Source organism: Meriones unguiculatus, chromosome 18 (genome assembly GCF_030254825.1).
Source record: "Meriones unguiculatus strain TT.TT164.6M chromosome 18, Bangor_MerUng_6.1, whole genome shotgun sequence".
Taxonomy (NCBI): domain Eukaryota; kingdom Metazoa; phylum Chordata; class Mammalia; order Rodentia; family Muridae; genus Meriones; species Meriones unguiculatus.
The window spans coordinates 34,302,868-34,320,259 of record NC_083365.1 but is presented as its reverse complement, the minus strand read 5'-3'; the positions used below and the strand labels follow the sequence as shown (position 1 = coordinate 34,320,259).

General features: G+C 40.8%; 1 protein-coding gene across 2 annotated transcripts; it reads left to right on the top strand.

Moving 5' to 3' along the window:
- The first annotated feature begins 331 nt into the window (after positions 1-331).
- Positions 332-8,452, top strand: Kcna4 (potassium voltage-gated channel subfamily A member 4). 2 transcript variants are annotated; one of them, XM_021662798.2, is made up of 2 exons: positions 332-807; positions 3,807-8,452. In XM_021662798.2, exon 2 carries the CDS (start codon positions 4,589-4,591, stop codon positions 6,542-6,544), a length of 1,956 nt encoding a protein of 651 aa, XP_021518473.2. In that variant the 5' UTR covers positions 332-807; positions 3,807-4,588; the 3' UTR covers positions 6,545-8,452. The 2 variants fall into 2 exon arrangements, with proteins under 2 accessions (XP_021518473.2, XP_021518474.2); XM_021662799.2 differs by lacking the exon at positions 332-807 and adding an exon at positions 1,032-1,172.
- The last annotated feature ends 8,940 nt before the right edge of the window (positions 8,453-17,392 follow it).

Sequence of the window (17,392 nt, the reverse complement as noted above, 5' to 3'; positions counted from 1 at the left end):
AGATCAGGGTAGGGCGGGAAGCCGCCCCAAGCTATCCACCCCATTTTCCGGACTGCATCTCGCCTCGAAGAAGTCCCTCTTCTCAAGGCACCTGTGCGGCAGTCCTGGACTTGTTGTATTCCAGCTCCTACCGGACACCTCTGCCTCCGGGATTTGCTCCTGGCTTGGGGTTTGATAGCCAAGTGCTCCTGGGACGGTTTCCAGAAGCTAAGCAGTCGTGGGGCCTGGGCCGACGGGTGGGGTCGCAGCGTCGTGACTGCGCCCGCCCAGCCACGCGGGGAGGCGCCCCTGGTGACAGCCCCAAAGGCCACACCCTCGGCCCGGCCTGGCCCCGCCCCCGCCCGTGCGCGCTGGCAGCCTGGGGAGGCGTGTGCTCCTCCTGCAGCCAGCAAGAGAGCAAGACTGGGATGGATACTGAAGAAATCCAGGCTTAACAAGTGATCGCTGCTGTCTAGGATTTTGACTCTTTTTCGGGGAGAACCTTGACCTCCGTTCCCAGCCCAGGTCTGCTGTGCCGAACTCCAGAGGAACCAGAAAATTCCGGGGTCTACTGGGGCGTCCCCAATCTCCATCACTGAGCTCCAGTAATGAGGACTCTGTGACACCCCCCACCCCCAGCCAAGGCGACAGAACTTGTTCCGTGGATATTTGGGATCTTCCACCTGCCAAACCCGAGTGATTTCTTGAACTGCGCCCCCACCCTCAATGATTCTGCCCCTCCTCCAGCTGTTGCAGCTTGAGGGAGGGGGGAACAAATCTCCGGGGGGGATTTTTCTCTATTTTTATTTTTCGCACTTGGTGGGAACGGTAAGTATGATACCTTCCTTATCTTTCCTTCACCCTACTCTTTCGGCTGTTGAGAAACTGTGGACATCGGAGGAATAAATAATATCGAGAATGTGACAGAAGGACATGAATGGAAGGAGGTTAAAAATAAACCAGGAGGTGGGAGAAGGGAGGTGCAGATGCTACGCGGCTCTCTGGGGGCAACCCAGAGGATGGGGCGAGTGCGCCCTGCTTAACGTGCCAGAGCGGGAACCCAGGTCTGGAGGCCAGGGCGCAATTAAAGATGTCGTTCCCCAGTGAGGTGGGGTTTAGATTCAGCATCATTTTCGTTTTGCCTGATCCCAGCCTCACCGTTCCTCTCTCCTTTGCGAACAGCTGATGAGCGGGTCTGTATTGCTGCCTCTCCCAACATTAGGATGGCATGCATTTTCAGAGTGTTTGAGCAGTCCACAGGGACTGGAGATATGGTGTGTTTTGAAGTACGTGTTTTCTTGGTGTTGGCTTTTCTGATTCTATTACCTTTTTTTTTTTTAATTTTTAAAATTTATCCCTTTTCTTTCTGCCCTTCTTTCAGATCTGGTTGAGGTACCACCCTAACACAGTTGCAGGAATTAGCATCTAGAGAGGAAAACAGCCTTGTTGTTGTTGGGTAGGAAAGGAAGAGGGATGCTTGGCTGCTGTTTGGGAGCATAGAGACAGGAATAGGTGCCTTGCAAAATCCTATTAGTTTAACGGTGTTAAGAAAGGAGGGGGAAAGCCCCTATAAAGGTTTCTTGCATAAAGTCTGCTTGATTCTCCTAAGAATACCCGGAGAAAGAATTTTAAACCAGTTTGGTTTGTTGGAAAAATGGTTTGATGGTTTTATCTTTCTTCCTTCCTCTCTTTCTTTCTTTCTTTCTTTCTTTCTTTCTTTCTTTCTTTCTCTCTTTCTTTCTTTCTTTCTTTTCACTTTCTTCCCTCCATATCCCATTTCCCCCATGCCTTTCCTTCTTCTCTGCCTTACTCCCTCCCCCCTTTCTTCTTTCTGTCTCTTTAGGCTTTAAGATAGTAAGGTAACTAGTGTCCAAATGAAAGGAAAATAGTTTGCTTTTTGAATGTGGAAGAGTGAGTTTGAAAAAAAATAATTAATAAGCCCAAATGAATGAATAAGAAAGAAATTGCTGTGGAGCATAAAGAAGGTAGTTCGAGAGCTTGTAGAATTAACAGTGAGCTGGAAGACCCTCTAATTCATGACCTTTGCCAGAGTTGCTTGGGTAGGAGATATATCTGCACATTTGCAAATATATGAGCATGTCAGTTTTTCAGGACTCAAGTGGTATCTATACAAACTGCTTGTGGGTGTTGAGAAGTTGAACACAGTCTATTTGGACTGTGCCAGTCTCAATGATGTTGGCTGATAAGACATAGTGAATGTAGCCAAGGGGCAGTTTTGTAAGTAAGGCCTTGGACACCTCACCATATTAAACACTTCCAAATGGAAGATGATGTGACAAGTCAGACAGAGGAGGGGATTTCACCAGAGATAACTTCTGAGGTGTATTTTCTGGTGTTTTAAGTGCCAGTCAAGGAAGTGTGTGTGTGAGATGGCCTGCGTTTGCCATTTCCCTGCTTGTCATTTAAGCTATGGGACCGACATCGACAGCAAAGAGCAGCAGGTGCTCAAGAGTAGGAGCCTGTTATTGGTTTCAGAAAGCCATTGCTCTCACGCTGCCCAAGTGTTTCCACTAATAGAAGCTGGAGGATGCCCTGAATTTTACCTGTTATCGTCGTTTCCAATTCTCTAGGTTATTTTCTGTATTCTTAGAAGTCCTCTTGGACAGAGTAAATGGAAGAAACAGGCGACCTGACTTAGGAGCAGAGGGTTTCTGAAGTGCTGGCTGAGGAGATGAAGCTAATGGACTTAGGATAACAAAGTAAAAAAAGAGGACCAGGAATAGTACACTGTCTACCAGGAATGGTAGACAGATTGGGGTCTGTAAAAATGTGGGGTGAATCAGAGAATGAGAGAGCAGGATACAATTAAAAGGGGTGAAGGGTGAACTCCACACACATCAGAAGAGAATATCAGGTGAACATGAAAGCAGTTCAAGGAGAGGGGATGGTTACTAAGAGATGTGGGGACTGAGATTTGCTTCTAGGCTGTGGGCGGTAGGGAGTATTCAGGAAGCTGGAGTAGACAGAAAAAACACAACAGGGCCAGGTTTCATGGAGTCAGAGAGTGCCGTATTCACGTAGACACTGTCTAGTGTTTTAGTGGCTTGTATGTACCCAAGTTCTATCTTTCCCTACTTCTGACAAAGAATGGGAATGTTGGGAGTGGGTAGATAGACTACAACCTAGCTTCGTGTTGTGTTATCCATAACTGCCGTATCTGTTGCCATTCATTAGGTACAAGACAGCGTGCTGTCCTGATAGCATCCTTGATCTCAACTGGTTCTTACAAATGTGGGGTAGAGGGCAGGAATTATGCGAGTGACATTTTATAGATTAGGTAACTGGTGTTTGTTCAAATAGTAGAGTCTACACTGAAAAAAAAAAAACCTGGTTTCTCTCATTTCTTTAATCCCAAGAAAAAGAAGAAAATGGAAAGGTACTTAAAACTCAGCAACATTTTATGAGTGAAAAATTCAAAGAGAATTCCTTGAGATAAATGAATAATGGAAAGCGCTGTAGAGTCACAGCACTGCTGTTGTGGAATGAAGGGGTGCTAGCGTTGGTGAAGGGGCGGAGGAAAGCAAGAACCGTGTGGGTTGAGAATGGACAGAAGCAAAATAAATGAGTTCCCACAAAAAAATAGACTGGTCTGAGCTAATAACCAAAGAAGAAAGCAAGATGGATGTGGAGTAGGAGAGATTTTAGAGCAGCCCGCCCTGAGCTGGAAAAGTTATGGTCTTCTGGTGTGTGTTTCGTGATTTGCCTGAGGATGGGAGAAGAAGTGTATGTGGAGTAAAGGGCTGTTTGCTCTCTCTGGTTTGATTCTTTTTATTTTTCTCCTGTGCTTATTTCCCATCCCTCTTCAGGTGAAGTGCTTCTTCTGAATGATTCTAGCCAAAGGATGCTCTTCCCTTCCTCATTTCTATGGAGACCTCAGTTTTGAGATTGCCTCTCCTGGAACCTTACCTTCCACCTTCTCTACCTTCCAAGGTCTTTGCCTCTATCTACAGTGTGGCATTGTCTGTGGCTCCATGAAGCCTTTGATGACAGTAGAGGGAGAGCCTTGGAAATCGTCCTCATAGACAGAGCAGCAATGGCTGGACATATTTTAAGCCCCGTTTTAACATGGGTCAAGCCATCACTAGAAGGCAAGTGCTAAGACTAAAAACTTAATTTGCATTTTATTTAAATTGGACGGACTGGGCTTTGGACAATTTCCACGCAGGAAAAAAAAATATATTTCATTTTCCAGGCACAACTTCTGGCTGTCAAATACTTGCTGCCTTTGGGTTTTGTAGCGTCATCACCGACCACATCCCAGACATACTTCCAGATTTGAACATCTACCCCAAAAAACGTAGGTGTTTGGGAGACTGCATCATTTCATGACTTATGTTTGAGGAGCACTAGGCTGTTGTCTAGACTAGGCAAGCTCTGGAAAGCAACGCTGAATCTCCGAGAAGAGAGAGCATGGGGTGTGCTGATTTAAAAACAGAAAATGCAAAGTTGGACTGAAAATATCCCAAGTCTTCTAAGCAATCTGCTTAAGGCTTCCAAACTTACCTTAATTTGGTAAGAAAATAAGCTGCCCTATTTTTCTTTCCTCTTCTCTTACAACTGGAACCAGCCATTTCCCAAAACCACCACCATGGAGGTTGCAATGGTGAGTGCAGAGAGCTCAGGGTGCAACAGTCACATGCCTTATGGTTATGCAGCCCAGGCCAGGGCCCGAGAACGGGAGAGACTTGCTCACTCCAGGGCAGCTGCCGCCGCCGCCGTCGCAGCTGCCACGGCCGCTGTGGAAGGCACTGGGGGTACTGGCGGAGGCCCTCACCATCACCACCAGACGCGTGGGGCCCATGATTCTCAAGGTAGCCGAGGTAGTCGGAGGAGGAGGCGTCAGCGAACTGAGAAGAGGAAACTCCACCACCGGCAGAGCAGTTTTCCTCATTGCTCAGACCTGATGCCCAGTGGCTCTGAAGAGAAGATACTGAGGGAGCTGAGCGAGGAAGAGGAAGACGAGGAGGAGGAAGAGGAGGAGGAAGAGGAGGGAAGGTTTTACTTTAGTGAAGATGACCACGGGGATGGGTGTTCCTACACAGACCTGCTGCCGCAGGATGATGGGGGTGGTGGTGGCTACAGCTCAGTCCGCTACAGTGACTGCTGTGAACGTGTGGTGATAAACGTGTCCGGTCTACGCTTTGAAACCCAAATGAAGACTTTGGCCCAATTTCCAGAAACTCTGTTGGGAGACCCTGAGAAGAGGACTCAGTACTTCGACCCTTTGCGCAATGAGTATTTTTTTGATAGGAACCGACCAAGCTTTGATGCCATTTTATATTATTACCAGTCAGGAGGCCGCCTGAAGAGACCAGTCAATGTCCCTTTTGATATCTTCACCGAAGAGGTGAAGTTCTATCAGTTGGGAGAAGAAGCCCTGCTCAAGTTCCGGGAAGACGAGGGCTTTGTGAGAGAAGAGGAGGACAGGGCTTTGCCAGAGAATGAATTTAAAAAGCAGATTTGGCTTCTGTTTGAATATCCGGAGAGCTCCAGCCCTGCCAGGGGCATAGCCATCGTGTCTGTCCTGGTCATCTTAATCTCTATTGTCATCTTTTGCCTGGAAACCTTGCCCGAGTTCAGGGATGACAGGGATCTCATCATGGCCCTCAGTGCAGGTGGGCACAGCAGGTTACTGAATGACACATCGGCACCCCACCTGGAGAACTCAGGGCACACGATATTCAATGACCCCTTCTTCATCGTGGAGACAGTGTGTATTGTGTGGTTTTCCTTTGAGTTCGTGGTTCGATGCTTTGCCTGTCCCAGCCAAGCTCTCTTCTTCAAAAACATCATGAACATCATTGACATCGTCTCCATTTTGCCTTACTTCATCACTCTGGGCACCGATCTGGCCCAGCAGCAGGGGGGTGGCAACGGCCAGCAGCAGCAGGCCATGTCCTTTGCCATCCTCAGGATCATCCGTCTGGTCCGAGTATTTCGGATCTTCAAACTCTCCAGACACTCCAAAGGCCTGCAGATCCTGGGCCACACCCTAAGAGCCAGCATGCGGGAACTGGGCCTTCTTATCTTCTTCCTCTTCATCGGGGTCATTCTCTTTTCCAGCGCTGTGTATTTTGCAGAGGCAGATGAACCCACTACCCATTTCCAAAGCATCCCAGATGCATTTTGGTGGGCTGTGGTGACCATGACAACTGTGGGCTACGGGGACATGAAGCCCATTACAGTGGGGGGAAAGATCGTGGGGTCCCTGTGTGCCATTGCGGGTGTCTTAACCATTGCTTTGCCCGTGCCGGTGATTGTGTCTAACTTTAACTATTTCTACCACAGAGAGACTGAAAACGAGGAACAGACCCAGCTGACACAAAACGCAGTCAGTTGCCCGTACCTCCCTTCTAATTTGCTCAAGAAATTTCGGAGCTCCACTTCGTCTTCCCTGGGGGACAAGTCAGAGTATCTAGAAATGGAAGAAGGGGTCAAGGAATCTTTATGTGGAAAGGAAGAGAAGTGTCAGGGGAAAGGGGATGACAGCGAGACAGATAAAAACAACTGTTCCAATGCGAAGGCTGTGGAGACAGATGTGTGAATTGCTCTCTCCACCTGCCGCTGCTCCCCCATCTCCAAATATATTCATACATAGAGTGCAGTTATGAAAATGAAATATGCAAATGATTGCACTGCATACAGTAGTACGCTGTTCATTGGTAATACATGGCATAATTGTGACTAAATTTGTATTGCATATCAAATAAATGATACATCTTGGAGAAGAGGGAGGCTTAAATAGAGCAGATCTATCTTTATATTTTTTAATAGAATGCAAGAATTTTGCACATAATGGGGAAAATGTTAATAGTAAAGATGGTCCCAAGGAGAGAGAGTGTGTGTGTGTGTGTGTGTGAGAGAGAGAGTGTGTGTGTACATGGGCGTGTAAGTAACTTGTCAACATTGTTGGGAATTGTGCCGTGATGGGAAAAGTTGGCATTCTGAAGTATTTACTATGTAAGAACTAATGAATTTGAAAAGTCTTTTACCAGTGTTTTAATAACATCTCCTATGTCTTTGGATTCTGTAGTTGTTTTTTTAGAAATTGTAAGAATTACTGTGTAGAAAAAAGAGAAAGTAAATTATTTAATAGAATATAGGTCACAATTTAATCTTGGATTTAATTAAAGTTTATTTTTAACTGGAAATTAACTTTTGAAAAGGCTGCAGGGGCCTTTAGAAATTGATTATATTTTATTATTAATTTTGGGGAGATATAACAGTAAATGCCTAACATTCTGGAGGAAATGTAACAAGCTTTGTTCACAGGTCTTAATCCTGGATTTTTTTTCTTTTGCACTACTTTCTATGCTGAAGCCCGAGAGAGACTTCATACTGTGAATGTTTACCAATGCACCACTCAGTTCAATGACAATCATTGGAAGAATGGTTTCTTCGTCTCATTTACCATTGTTTTACTTTTGTGGGACTAACGACCACACAGACAACAGCACACGATTCATGTTTTAAAATCTGAACAACTGATCTGCAAAGGGACGATGGAGCAAAGTTCAGCAGCTGAATCTTTTGAAATTGGTTTGTTACAATGATGCTTCCGAAACCATACTATTTTAAATACTCTTCTGCCTTTTAAGCCCAGAATAATTTAACCAAAGTTATTGCATGCACAGAAAGAATTCTTGAAGAAATAAGGCACCCAGCAGCAACAGCAATTATGGCTTAAGATCTTTTTATTAAATATGCAACAAAATGCTAGATTTAAGTCCATTTTGTGTATGTGTGTATGTGTGCAGCTACAAAAACAAAACAAAACAAAACAAAACACTAAATGTGGGGATTCACCTTAAATGTTAAAGCACTCTGCTAAATCAGATCTAGGGAAGAATGGTTTCATTATCATTATCATGTTTATAAAGGGGATTTCTGGGAACTACACTTCCGTTTAGCTCATAACAGGTATTCTTGAATTTAAGGTAGCATCAAGGGAATGAGCCTTGCAACACTGTATCATGAAACACAGCTCAGACCACTCAACATAAACACGTAAGAGGGCTCACCATCCAGTTCAATAAAACAAAACAAAATATTTAGAAATGGTTGTCCTGAGCATTGTGAAGAAATCCCAAGCCAACTATTTCAGCCAAAATAAACGCAACAAGTGTGAACAAAAACTAGTAAACCAAAAACAAACAAAAAGGAAACACCACACCCTATCCTTCAATCAGTTTTCTCACATGTTCTTGGCCCAGAAAAATCACTGGATACGTTTTACCTCTTCTTTAATATTTGAAATGAAAAGAATTCCAGTAAATCAATACCTTACTTCCTGTCTTTTCTTTACAGTTATGGGGGGGGGAGACTTTGCTAGTACTCCATCTAGAGAAGGAAAGGTAGCAAGCAGTGGAGGTGACTGAAAGACTCAGTTGTACCTTGTGATTTGGGCTCCAGAGATGACATTCTGATTCCAGCACACTGTATTAGAGAAAAATGTAACAAGCCTTTGACAGGCATGGCCATAATCCCTTTGTAAAAGTCATTTAAACATGTCTACACCTCATTTTTTTTTTTTAATGAGTAGAAAAGCATGTTAAATCACAGGCTTAGGGAAAGCAAAGGAAAGCTTGAGAACAATGAAATGGCTAGTTTCTTGCAGATGCTTGATATGATTTCTAAATTATTCAATGTTTCTCTAGGATAGGTCACTTATTTAGCATTTTGTAGAAGTAACAGCAATACTTTGTGTTAATGAAGGAAAACACTGAATTTCTCTCATCTTTGACAGTCCCTTTCTAAAAAAGAAAAGTTATAGCAACTTTATTTGATGATATAGATTATATTTATAATTCCAAGACTTCATGAGCTACAGATAATTAATAATCCTAGGGCATATTTAATCTTTTTTTTAAAGAAATTGATGAAATTTCTAGTCATATGACTTCAAACCAAATATTATTAGAATGTCATTCAAAGTGTGTTTTCCTCCATGCAAAATGCATCTATCTTGTTAAGAAACTTTGAAGCCCCTTGCCTTGAGTGTGGGCATTTCTTTATGTGAAAGGGAGGCATTTAGTGCAGTTGTGAATTGACTTCAGATTCCCATGTTCAAGCTATATGAGGTACTTTCCAACCCTTTGGGCAGATTTCTGACTGGGATAAAAGCTGCGGTGCAAACTTACTTAGGAACATAATGTGTAAACTGCGATTTCGTGGATGTCCCCATACAGGTTCACCATACAGGGAGAAAAAAGTGAAGCGATCCCATTCATGATCAGGATGTTTAGGGTCAGAGGTCTTTACCAGATGACATCATCCAAAAACTTCTGCTGAATGTCATCTTAATAAGGACTTTTTTTTCCCTCAGGTGGATGCATTGCTCTTTCTTGAAAACTCCTGGAAAGGAAGCAGTGATGCCCAATGGTTATGGGGAAGAAAGGGCAGATAGATATTCTTTTCGCTTCTACGAAAGGAAGCTAGTAGGTGCCAGAAAAATGACAACTGCTCCAGGGAGTCATGAGAACAGGTGTTTAGCTGTGGACAGCCTATGCCATTTGATTTTGGTGGTTCATTATTTCTTTCCTTCCCTTTTAGGGTAAAAAGTGGCATGTTGGGGTACATTGTTATTTGGTTGCTTTCAGTACCCAAATGCTAACGTGAAGTCAGATGATCACATCATCTGAATAGTTCCGGTTCCTTTAAGTACAATAGCGTAATATTTGCAATCATTGTTACATTAACTGAAAAAAAAAATATGAGTTTGAATATTTTTAAATATAACCTAAACTGAGTGAATAGGATGTATTTTGAGGCCTTTTATTCTACAAATTTATAAATGGAAGGGATTGAATTAGTGAAAAATACATCCTCTGTCTTCAGTTGAATACATTCAATGAAGGTCGGTAAGTAAATATTTTTATTTCTTGCTTTGTCAAAGAACAGTGTTGTCAGAGAGTTCCGACCTGTGCTGAGAACTTATTTTTTATGCTTAGACACATGTAGTATTTCACAGGTGCTTTTACATTCCTTGTCAAGTTTGTGTTATGCTGGGCCATTGAAGCTTTATAAAACAAAACAAAAACCCTTTTCATTAAGCGTACATATGTTTAAACAGAATCCGAACTATGAATAAGATATAACCAGGGAAACTATACAGAGTTAGCGTATGTGATATCCTAGTTCATGAAATGTCATTATTAATTAATGGAAATTTGTTTTCATCCTACCTAAATAACAACAGCAGTATCCAGATTTTTAGCAGAATCAGAAATGGTGTTGTCCGTTGTTAATTTTCAGGGTGCTTTTGTACCTGTCATATGAATGTTATTACTAAGAAAAGTGGAAATACATGTAGTTTTGTTGTTTTTGTTTTTGTTTTTACTTTTTTAAGTGCTCCTGTGGTGATGTGATCCTGTGCACCATGAAGAGTGTAACATCCCTTTTTGTGTCTTTTCTTTTTCTTTTTCTTTTTTATTGATACAGTTTAGAATGGTTACGGGTTGTCATTCAGTGACAAAAGGGCCTGTTCCAGGAAATCTTCTTGACCCAAAAGTCATTCTGAATTCTGCAAGGAACACTTGATGTGGACAAAAGGTACCTCTTGACTTTCCTGCTGAAAAAAAAAAACTTCCTTCTAAGTATAGAAATATTCAGACTGATGAAGCTTTTCTAGGTTAGACCAAAATCTTGCTTTCTAGTATTGAGGTCTGAATGCCTATTTGAATGAAGACTGATGGAGTAGTTTTTGTTCAAGATCAAAGGAACCAAAGCTATTTTTTTTTTTTTTGCATTAACTGGGAATATGTACTTCTGAAAAGTAAATTAAGATTAGGACTTGTGATAGGAATTTTATTTCTGGCTTCGTTGTCTGTTTCCATAGCAGTCCTGATTCCTCACACTATTGTCTTCATAAAAGTATGCTAATATGCATCAGGCCATCTGGCCCAATTTGAGGTGCAGAAAAAAAATCATCATTTTGGAGGCGGGGTAGAAAGATTAACCCCAGGCATGACTTGTTTGATTTGAAGAACACAGCTCATGTTCATCCTCCGAGGCTCTAAGCATGCCCCATTCAGGCTTCAGGATCAGAATGGATTTAAAAGGCCAGTTCAGTGGTCCTTAGGCAGCCTTATCTTCCTGGAAATTATACACTACAATTTATGAGCCACAGTGGGGCTGACCTAAGCTTTAGTTTGTTTCCATTTGCTGTGACTGGTGTCCTGAAATGTGAATTTGTGTAGAGGTCACTAGCATCTAGATGATTTTGGTATTTGATCTAGAAATAGTTAATTAACTCTTGTTTTTGGACCTTGGAGTGCTCTATTTTGCAGATTATTCATAGTTGGTTCGTCTTCTGGGCCTGCCTTTAGCCATGCTCTGATTTCAATTTTTTTTTTATGGATATATAGACAGTTTGGGAAAACGCAAAACCATGAAAGGATACGGTGATAGAGTGTGTAGATCTGAACATTGTATCACAGACCTTTAATCCCAGCGCTTGAGAAGCTAAGGAGGTCAGCAGTTCAGGAAAAGCCTGAGCTACAAAAGGGATTTCAGGGATACGTACTAAAACCTTTACTCAAAAGGCACAGTGTAAAGAAACAAAACAAAACAAACAAACAAACAAACAAACAAAAAACAGAAGCACCAGAATTAGAGAAATAAGCAAACCCTGACTGTGTGGCTAAGTCTGGTGAGATAGTGAAGGGAGTTAATTAGGGTTAAATATGAGATAACACAGGTCAGTTTTGTCATGGTCACTATGGTTTTCAGAGATAATGAAAAGTTGACTACTCTAGAGGATGACGTAACACAGAAACTAGCTACAGATGAAATATACAGGTTAGTATTTTCTGTGAAGTGTGAGGTGACATGTCAGCCCACCTTAGCAGTCATCTAGGAAAAACCAGTAAATATAGAAGACAGTCTGTCCTCTTCTAGATATTAATATTATGCAGAAATGTGCTTTATTTTTTAAAATCCATGTATCAAGAGAGCAGAGGCATTTTTGTGCACAGGTTCATAAGTTACTGGTTTTTGGGGTCTGTCAGTTCTAAGAGCAATCAAAGCACATACATATACTGATTCTGTGACTATTAACTAAAGCAGGGCTAGAGAGTTTTACCTGTTTCAGAGGAACCATGTTTACATATCATACATTATTATATTACATGTATTATGCATTTTATTCTGCCTTTATTAGGGCAAAATACGTATCAGCAAATCAGTAGTCCTAGGTATGGCAAAAAGACAAACTGGAGTGTAAAGGTGAAATTTCCCATTAGTAGGAAAATATGTGCTGTAGAGAAACGGTGATATTTGAATGCTGAAAATCTTTCATATGCTTTAAGTTGGATTTTGTGTCTTAGACCTATAATGACGTTAGAATTAACCTCTGAGGAAATTTCCATGGGAAATGGAGACATGGAATGTTGGTCTCAGGAGGAAAGCTTATTTTTTATGAGACATTGAAAATGCTTATTTTTACTCACATTTTTCCCATTCTGTAAAAGATGCATATGGAAAGGAAAGGAACTATGTATCTACCTAGCATTTCTCTAGAAATAGATTTACCCTAAAGCCATTATCTTTCTTGTAACTATTGCTTGTTGTGTCTCCCCGATTGTCCCAGGTTTAATTATGGCATTAAAAAGTTTTACATTTTTGTTTCTGGAACATGTCCCAAACCTCTCTTAATCTCTAAAGGCATTCACATAAAATAGTTGGAGAATATGGGCTCTTTTGTAATACCAAGTGATAATTATATGAATCCTTACCCAGTCATGATAAGGACCATATTAGCTAGCTTGGAAGATGCATGCTGTTCTATTTATAAGCTGAATACGCTTGCACTTGAATGGATTGGTGATTTCCCCAAAGAACACTCATGGCGTTGATAGCACCTGAGTGAGTCTTTCTTTTCCTTCTCAATGGTAGGGATCATGATCCAAATGTGGCTTTCAGTTGCTGTCAGGCAGAGGAGGAAATAATTAATGAGGCTCTCTGTGGACTGAAGTCTGTGAAGAGGTTACTGACTCCCCAGGGAGTGCCTTTGGATTAAGATTTATTTATTTATTTGCTTGCTCTTTCTGTTTGAACCCAAATTTTAGTAAGTTAGAGTTTATTTTAAAAATATTTTTAATATTTCTTGAGAATTTCATACATTGAATTTTGATCATACTCCCCCCTCCTCTATCTTCTCCTAGATCTATTCCCCCAGTCCATAACACCCAACTTTGTGTTCACATTAAAAAATAAAACAAGATCAATTAGTGCTACCTATCAATTCTCAGGTATATGCTGTTCGATGAAATGTGTTTGACCAACCAGGAACCGCCCTTAAAGAAACTAGCCGTCCTCCCAGAAGTTTTAAATTTTAGGCTGGTTTCCTTAATGCTAAAACGAGGTTTGAGAAAAGTCGTTAGAAATTCTGAGCCTAATCCTATCTTATTAACCCCAGGCATATCTCTAGCTAATTATTTTAAGAAATTAATATATTTAGAAGGTGCAATCTTTAATCAGAACCTTTAATTTGGGGAGATATTTAGCCTAGAATAGTGACTTATTTATTCATTCTTCCCAAGGGCATAATGCAATCCCTTTGTATTTTTGTGCCCTCTTCCTTGACTTTCAATATTTTATTTAAATTGGTAGATTTCATTCTAAACACTTTGTCTTTCCAACAAAGTAAAAGGCACTTAATGTATTGATTGGATGACGGCAGGTGCATTTGAGACCTTCTTTTGTAACATGTAGTTTTTGGTCTGTTTTTAAGCTGACTTCAGTAACTATGGATTACAACGGGAGATGTGCTTGTTGACTATGTCCTCGTGTTCAGACGCTGTTGGACTGTTAGAGTTCCTTTTCCTTCTGAGTAGCTCTCAGTGACCTCAGAGTTCTTGACCAGTCTCTCACAGAATGGAATTAGGGTCTAGGACCAGAGCCAACTGGGAGACAGGTGGAGTTGGGCGCAGGTGGAGTGATGCCTAAATGAAGTCATCAATTTGTGGGGAGGATCAGCTAGATCAGCCTAAAAACAGCTGCATTTTATAATGCTAATTATAATTTTCTCTTTTTGCAAACCCAAGGTATCCAGAAGAATGTGTTTCTCTAGGCATATGGCTATGCATGCCCCACTGTCACAATGCTCTGCTTTCTGTCTCCCAGAACACTTACATTCAAAAGCTACACCTGCTGCAACAACATAAGGATAAAACTTATTAAATCTTGTCAAGGATAAAACTTACTTTTCTCTTCTGCAAAAAGGATTTTCACATCCTTGAAAAGTTTGACACTTGGGCACTGGTCATGAACTGATACTGAGATAAGTAACCAAAGGAAGCACTGGATAAACATCATTAACTCGGAGCTGTGTGATGTGTTTATACTGGTTATTACTTGTGTGTAATACACGGAGGAATGGAGAAATCATAAAAATTTGTACAACCTAATTAGAACTCTGCTGTCACATGCTCCTTGCTGATTTAGCTGTCTCAGTGACTGTTTTTCATCCACCTAGAGACAAGGTGTCATTCCACTACCAGAATCCACATATTTCACAGGAATCCAGGCAGTGTGAGAAAGAAAGGGTTGGATTAGACAGATGAGCATGAAGCCACATACAGTATCGCAAGGTGTGAGTCATCCTGTGATGCCAGCCTATTTTTATTCTCTCAAGAGATCGAGAGGAATCTTTTAGATAGGAGCATCTCTCTTTAGGAATTACCCTTTCTTCCTTGTACCGTGTTAGGAGGTAAATCCAACCTTCTTCATTGCTAAAGCAATGCTAACAATCACATTCTGGAAGCATTTTTTCCCCTTATTTCAATTTTGAAAAGTCTCAGTTGCATTCTAACCTTTGCAAGAGAGATTAAAAAAATCATCTGACTTTAAATTTTTGTTGTTGTTATTGCTTTCCTGAAGGGGGTTGGTAATGAGTAATGGTGTAACATTCTAATATATTTTTAAACCAAAGAAACAGTAAAACATACAGAAATGTCCTTTTTGTTTTTTGTTTTTTTTTTCAACAATTCACCTTGTTACAAAACATTTTTTTTTAACGCTGAAGAGACAAAGAAAATACTTGGCTTCCCCACTTTCCCAGGACCCCACCTCTGGTCAGACATCATTACTTCCACCTGAGCCTAAAATATGATGGCTATTGCCACCCCCTGCTCACACAGTTCTTAGCAGGAGCTATTTGTGTGTGATTTAAGTAGATGTCTTGTTATTTTATGAATCAGGTCATAGCAGTGCATATCCAGAGAGCTCCCACTGTCACCTGCATTGTGGTTATATTCTGTTCCTTTATTATGCTAGATCTTTTCTGCCTATTACTGAACAGCTGGGATTTTTGAACCAGCTGGATGATTAGATTTTTTTTCCCTCTATTTTTCACCCAGATGCTTTATAATTGTGTACAAACAATGCTGGTCTGAACAACTTGGAAACATAAGAACAATAACAAAAACAAAAATCTATTCTGATATAGTTATTATTAGGTATTGGATCACAATTAAGGGAAGTTATGATGTCTGTTGCTTTATAAAAATGTTATTCAGTTTGTCAGCATCATTTTGATTCCTAGACAACGATGTTGATTTACCAACTTTTAAAACGCCTCTTGACTTATACCTTAGGCTACTGAAATGCTGTTTGACTGTTACATTGATTGGCTTAAGGGGGGCTGTTTGCACACAAGAAGGCTGCACCTGAATTTTCCACTGAGGGCTGACAAGAGGAGCTGACAGCAGGCAAGCTATAGCCTCTCAGTCTATTTTTAGGTTAGTCCCTTTGTGACTGGCTTCAGCCCTGACTGGGAAGCTTGAAATTCAAAGACAATGAAGTGTGTTCTATTATGAAGATTTTGAGAATTATATACCATGTATAGTAGAGAAAATTTTAATACTGATACTGTTTGTTGGTGTCCTACCCAGGATAAAATTAGAAGAAGAAGAAAAAAAAACTGTACAGACTTCTCCTTACCCAGGTTTTCTCGTCCCCATGGATGTTCCTTAAATTCAGGCTGGACTATGCAAGATGTACTAAATCTTCAGAAATCTACAACTAGGTGCATGGATATTTGAAATATGGGCAAATTTGTTTTTGTAAAAGAGCTTTTTTTTTGCCTATTTTTCATTTTTTTTAATGCTTTCCTTCCTCTTAGAAGCTACCTACATGTACGCCAGTGTCTAGTTTTTTTGTTTTTGTTTGTTTGTTTTTGGAGCTTGAATTGCCAGGCTATCATGATGAAATGTCACTTGAGAAAACCATGACTTCTTTCCTAAAATGTACTTTTTTTTTGACAATAGCTTCTGAATCCACAGTGTAGTAAATAGTCCTAAATCCAATCCGAATAGCTTACTTTTCTTTCTTTCTTTCTTTCTTTCTTTCTTTCTTTCTTTCTTTCTTTCTCTCTCTCTCTTTCTCTCTCTCCTTCCTTCCTTCCTTCCTTCCTTCCTTCCTTCCTTCCTTCCTTCCTTCCTTCCTTCCTCCCTTCCTTCCTTCCTTTCTTAATTTCTTTCTTTCTTTCTTCCCTTCTTTCTCTCTTTGGTTAAAGTTGTTATAATAGTCAGTGTTTTCAAATAGTGGTAGTGATTATGTGAAAAGTATTTCCCCCTTTTAAATCACAAAATTCACAATAATTTAGTAATGGGTGAATAATTTATAAGGAGAAAGAAGTGTCGGGACAGTTGGTGGTGGTGGTAGAGTGGTGATGGTAGAAGACAGAAAGATAGACATATAGATGATGGATAGGTGGACAGGCATACTGGCAGACAGGTAGAACAGATGGACTAACAAGTGAGGAGAAATGAAAGGAGATTAACAAAAATCAGAAGAATGTAAAAAACAGTAAATGTTATTTTTTAAAAAATGTCTTAGGTAGCATTTCTGATACCTTTTTTTTTTTTATGTTGTCATGAGAGTATTTTCTTTTACAAAAATAATTGATAATGGTTCTGGAAATCCTGACCTGCATAAGACTTAAATGCAAAAAGGGGGTTTCTTTGTTTGTTTGTTTGGTGTGGCTATTTCCCATAGGTAAGAAAAATGTATCATGCAGCTGACCAAAGTGCTCAGTTTTTTCTTTGTTTTCAAGACACTGTCATGTTAGCTTGCAGAAACTCTATGTACCCCTTACCCTCTTCCAGAAGGCAGGCCATGCCCCCATCCCCACAGTCTCTTTCTGGAACAGAAAGTTGATAAGCATGCTATGCTGAGGCCTTGCAGGTTACAGCAATAGCTGAAGCTTAGATCAGGCTAAGTTGCACGGTACCACACTGAACCCTCGTTTTTTTATGGAGCAGAAGAGTTTGTATCTTCAGGACACCCTGTCATGCTACACTTAGTGGCCATTATTTTTAATACTCTCCTACTTTTAGACCTGGTCCTGACTGAGTGTGGGAGTGAATCTCTTCTTCCTAATGAAGCTCAT

What these genes read in the sequence shown, in the direction of transcription:
- Kcna4 (XM_021662798.2), top strand. Translation starts at nt 4,589, where the DNA reads ATGGAGGTTGCAATGGTGAGTGCAGAGAGCTCAGGGTGCAACAGTCAC.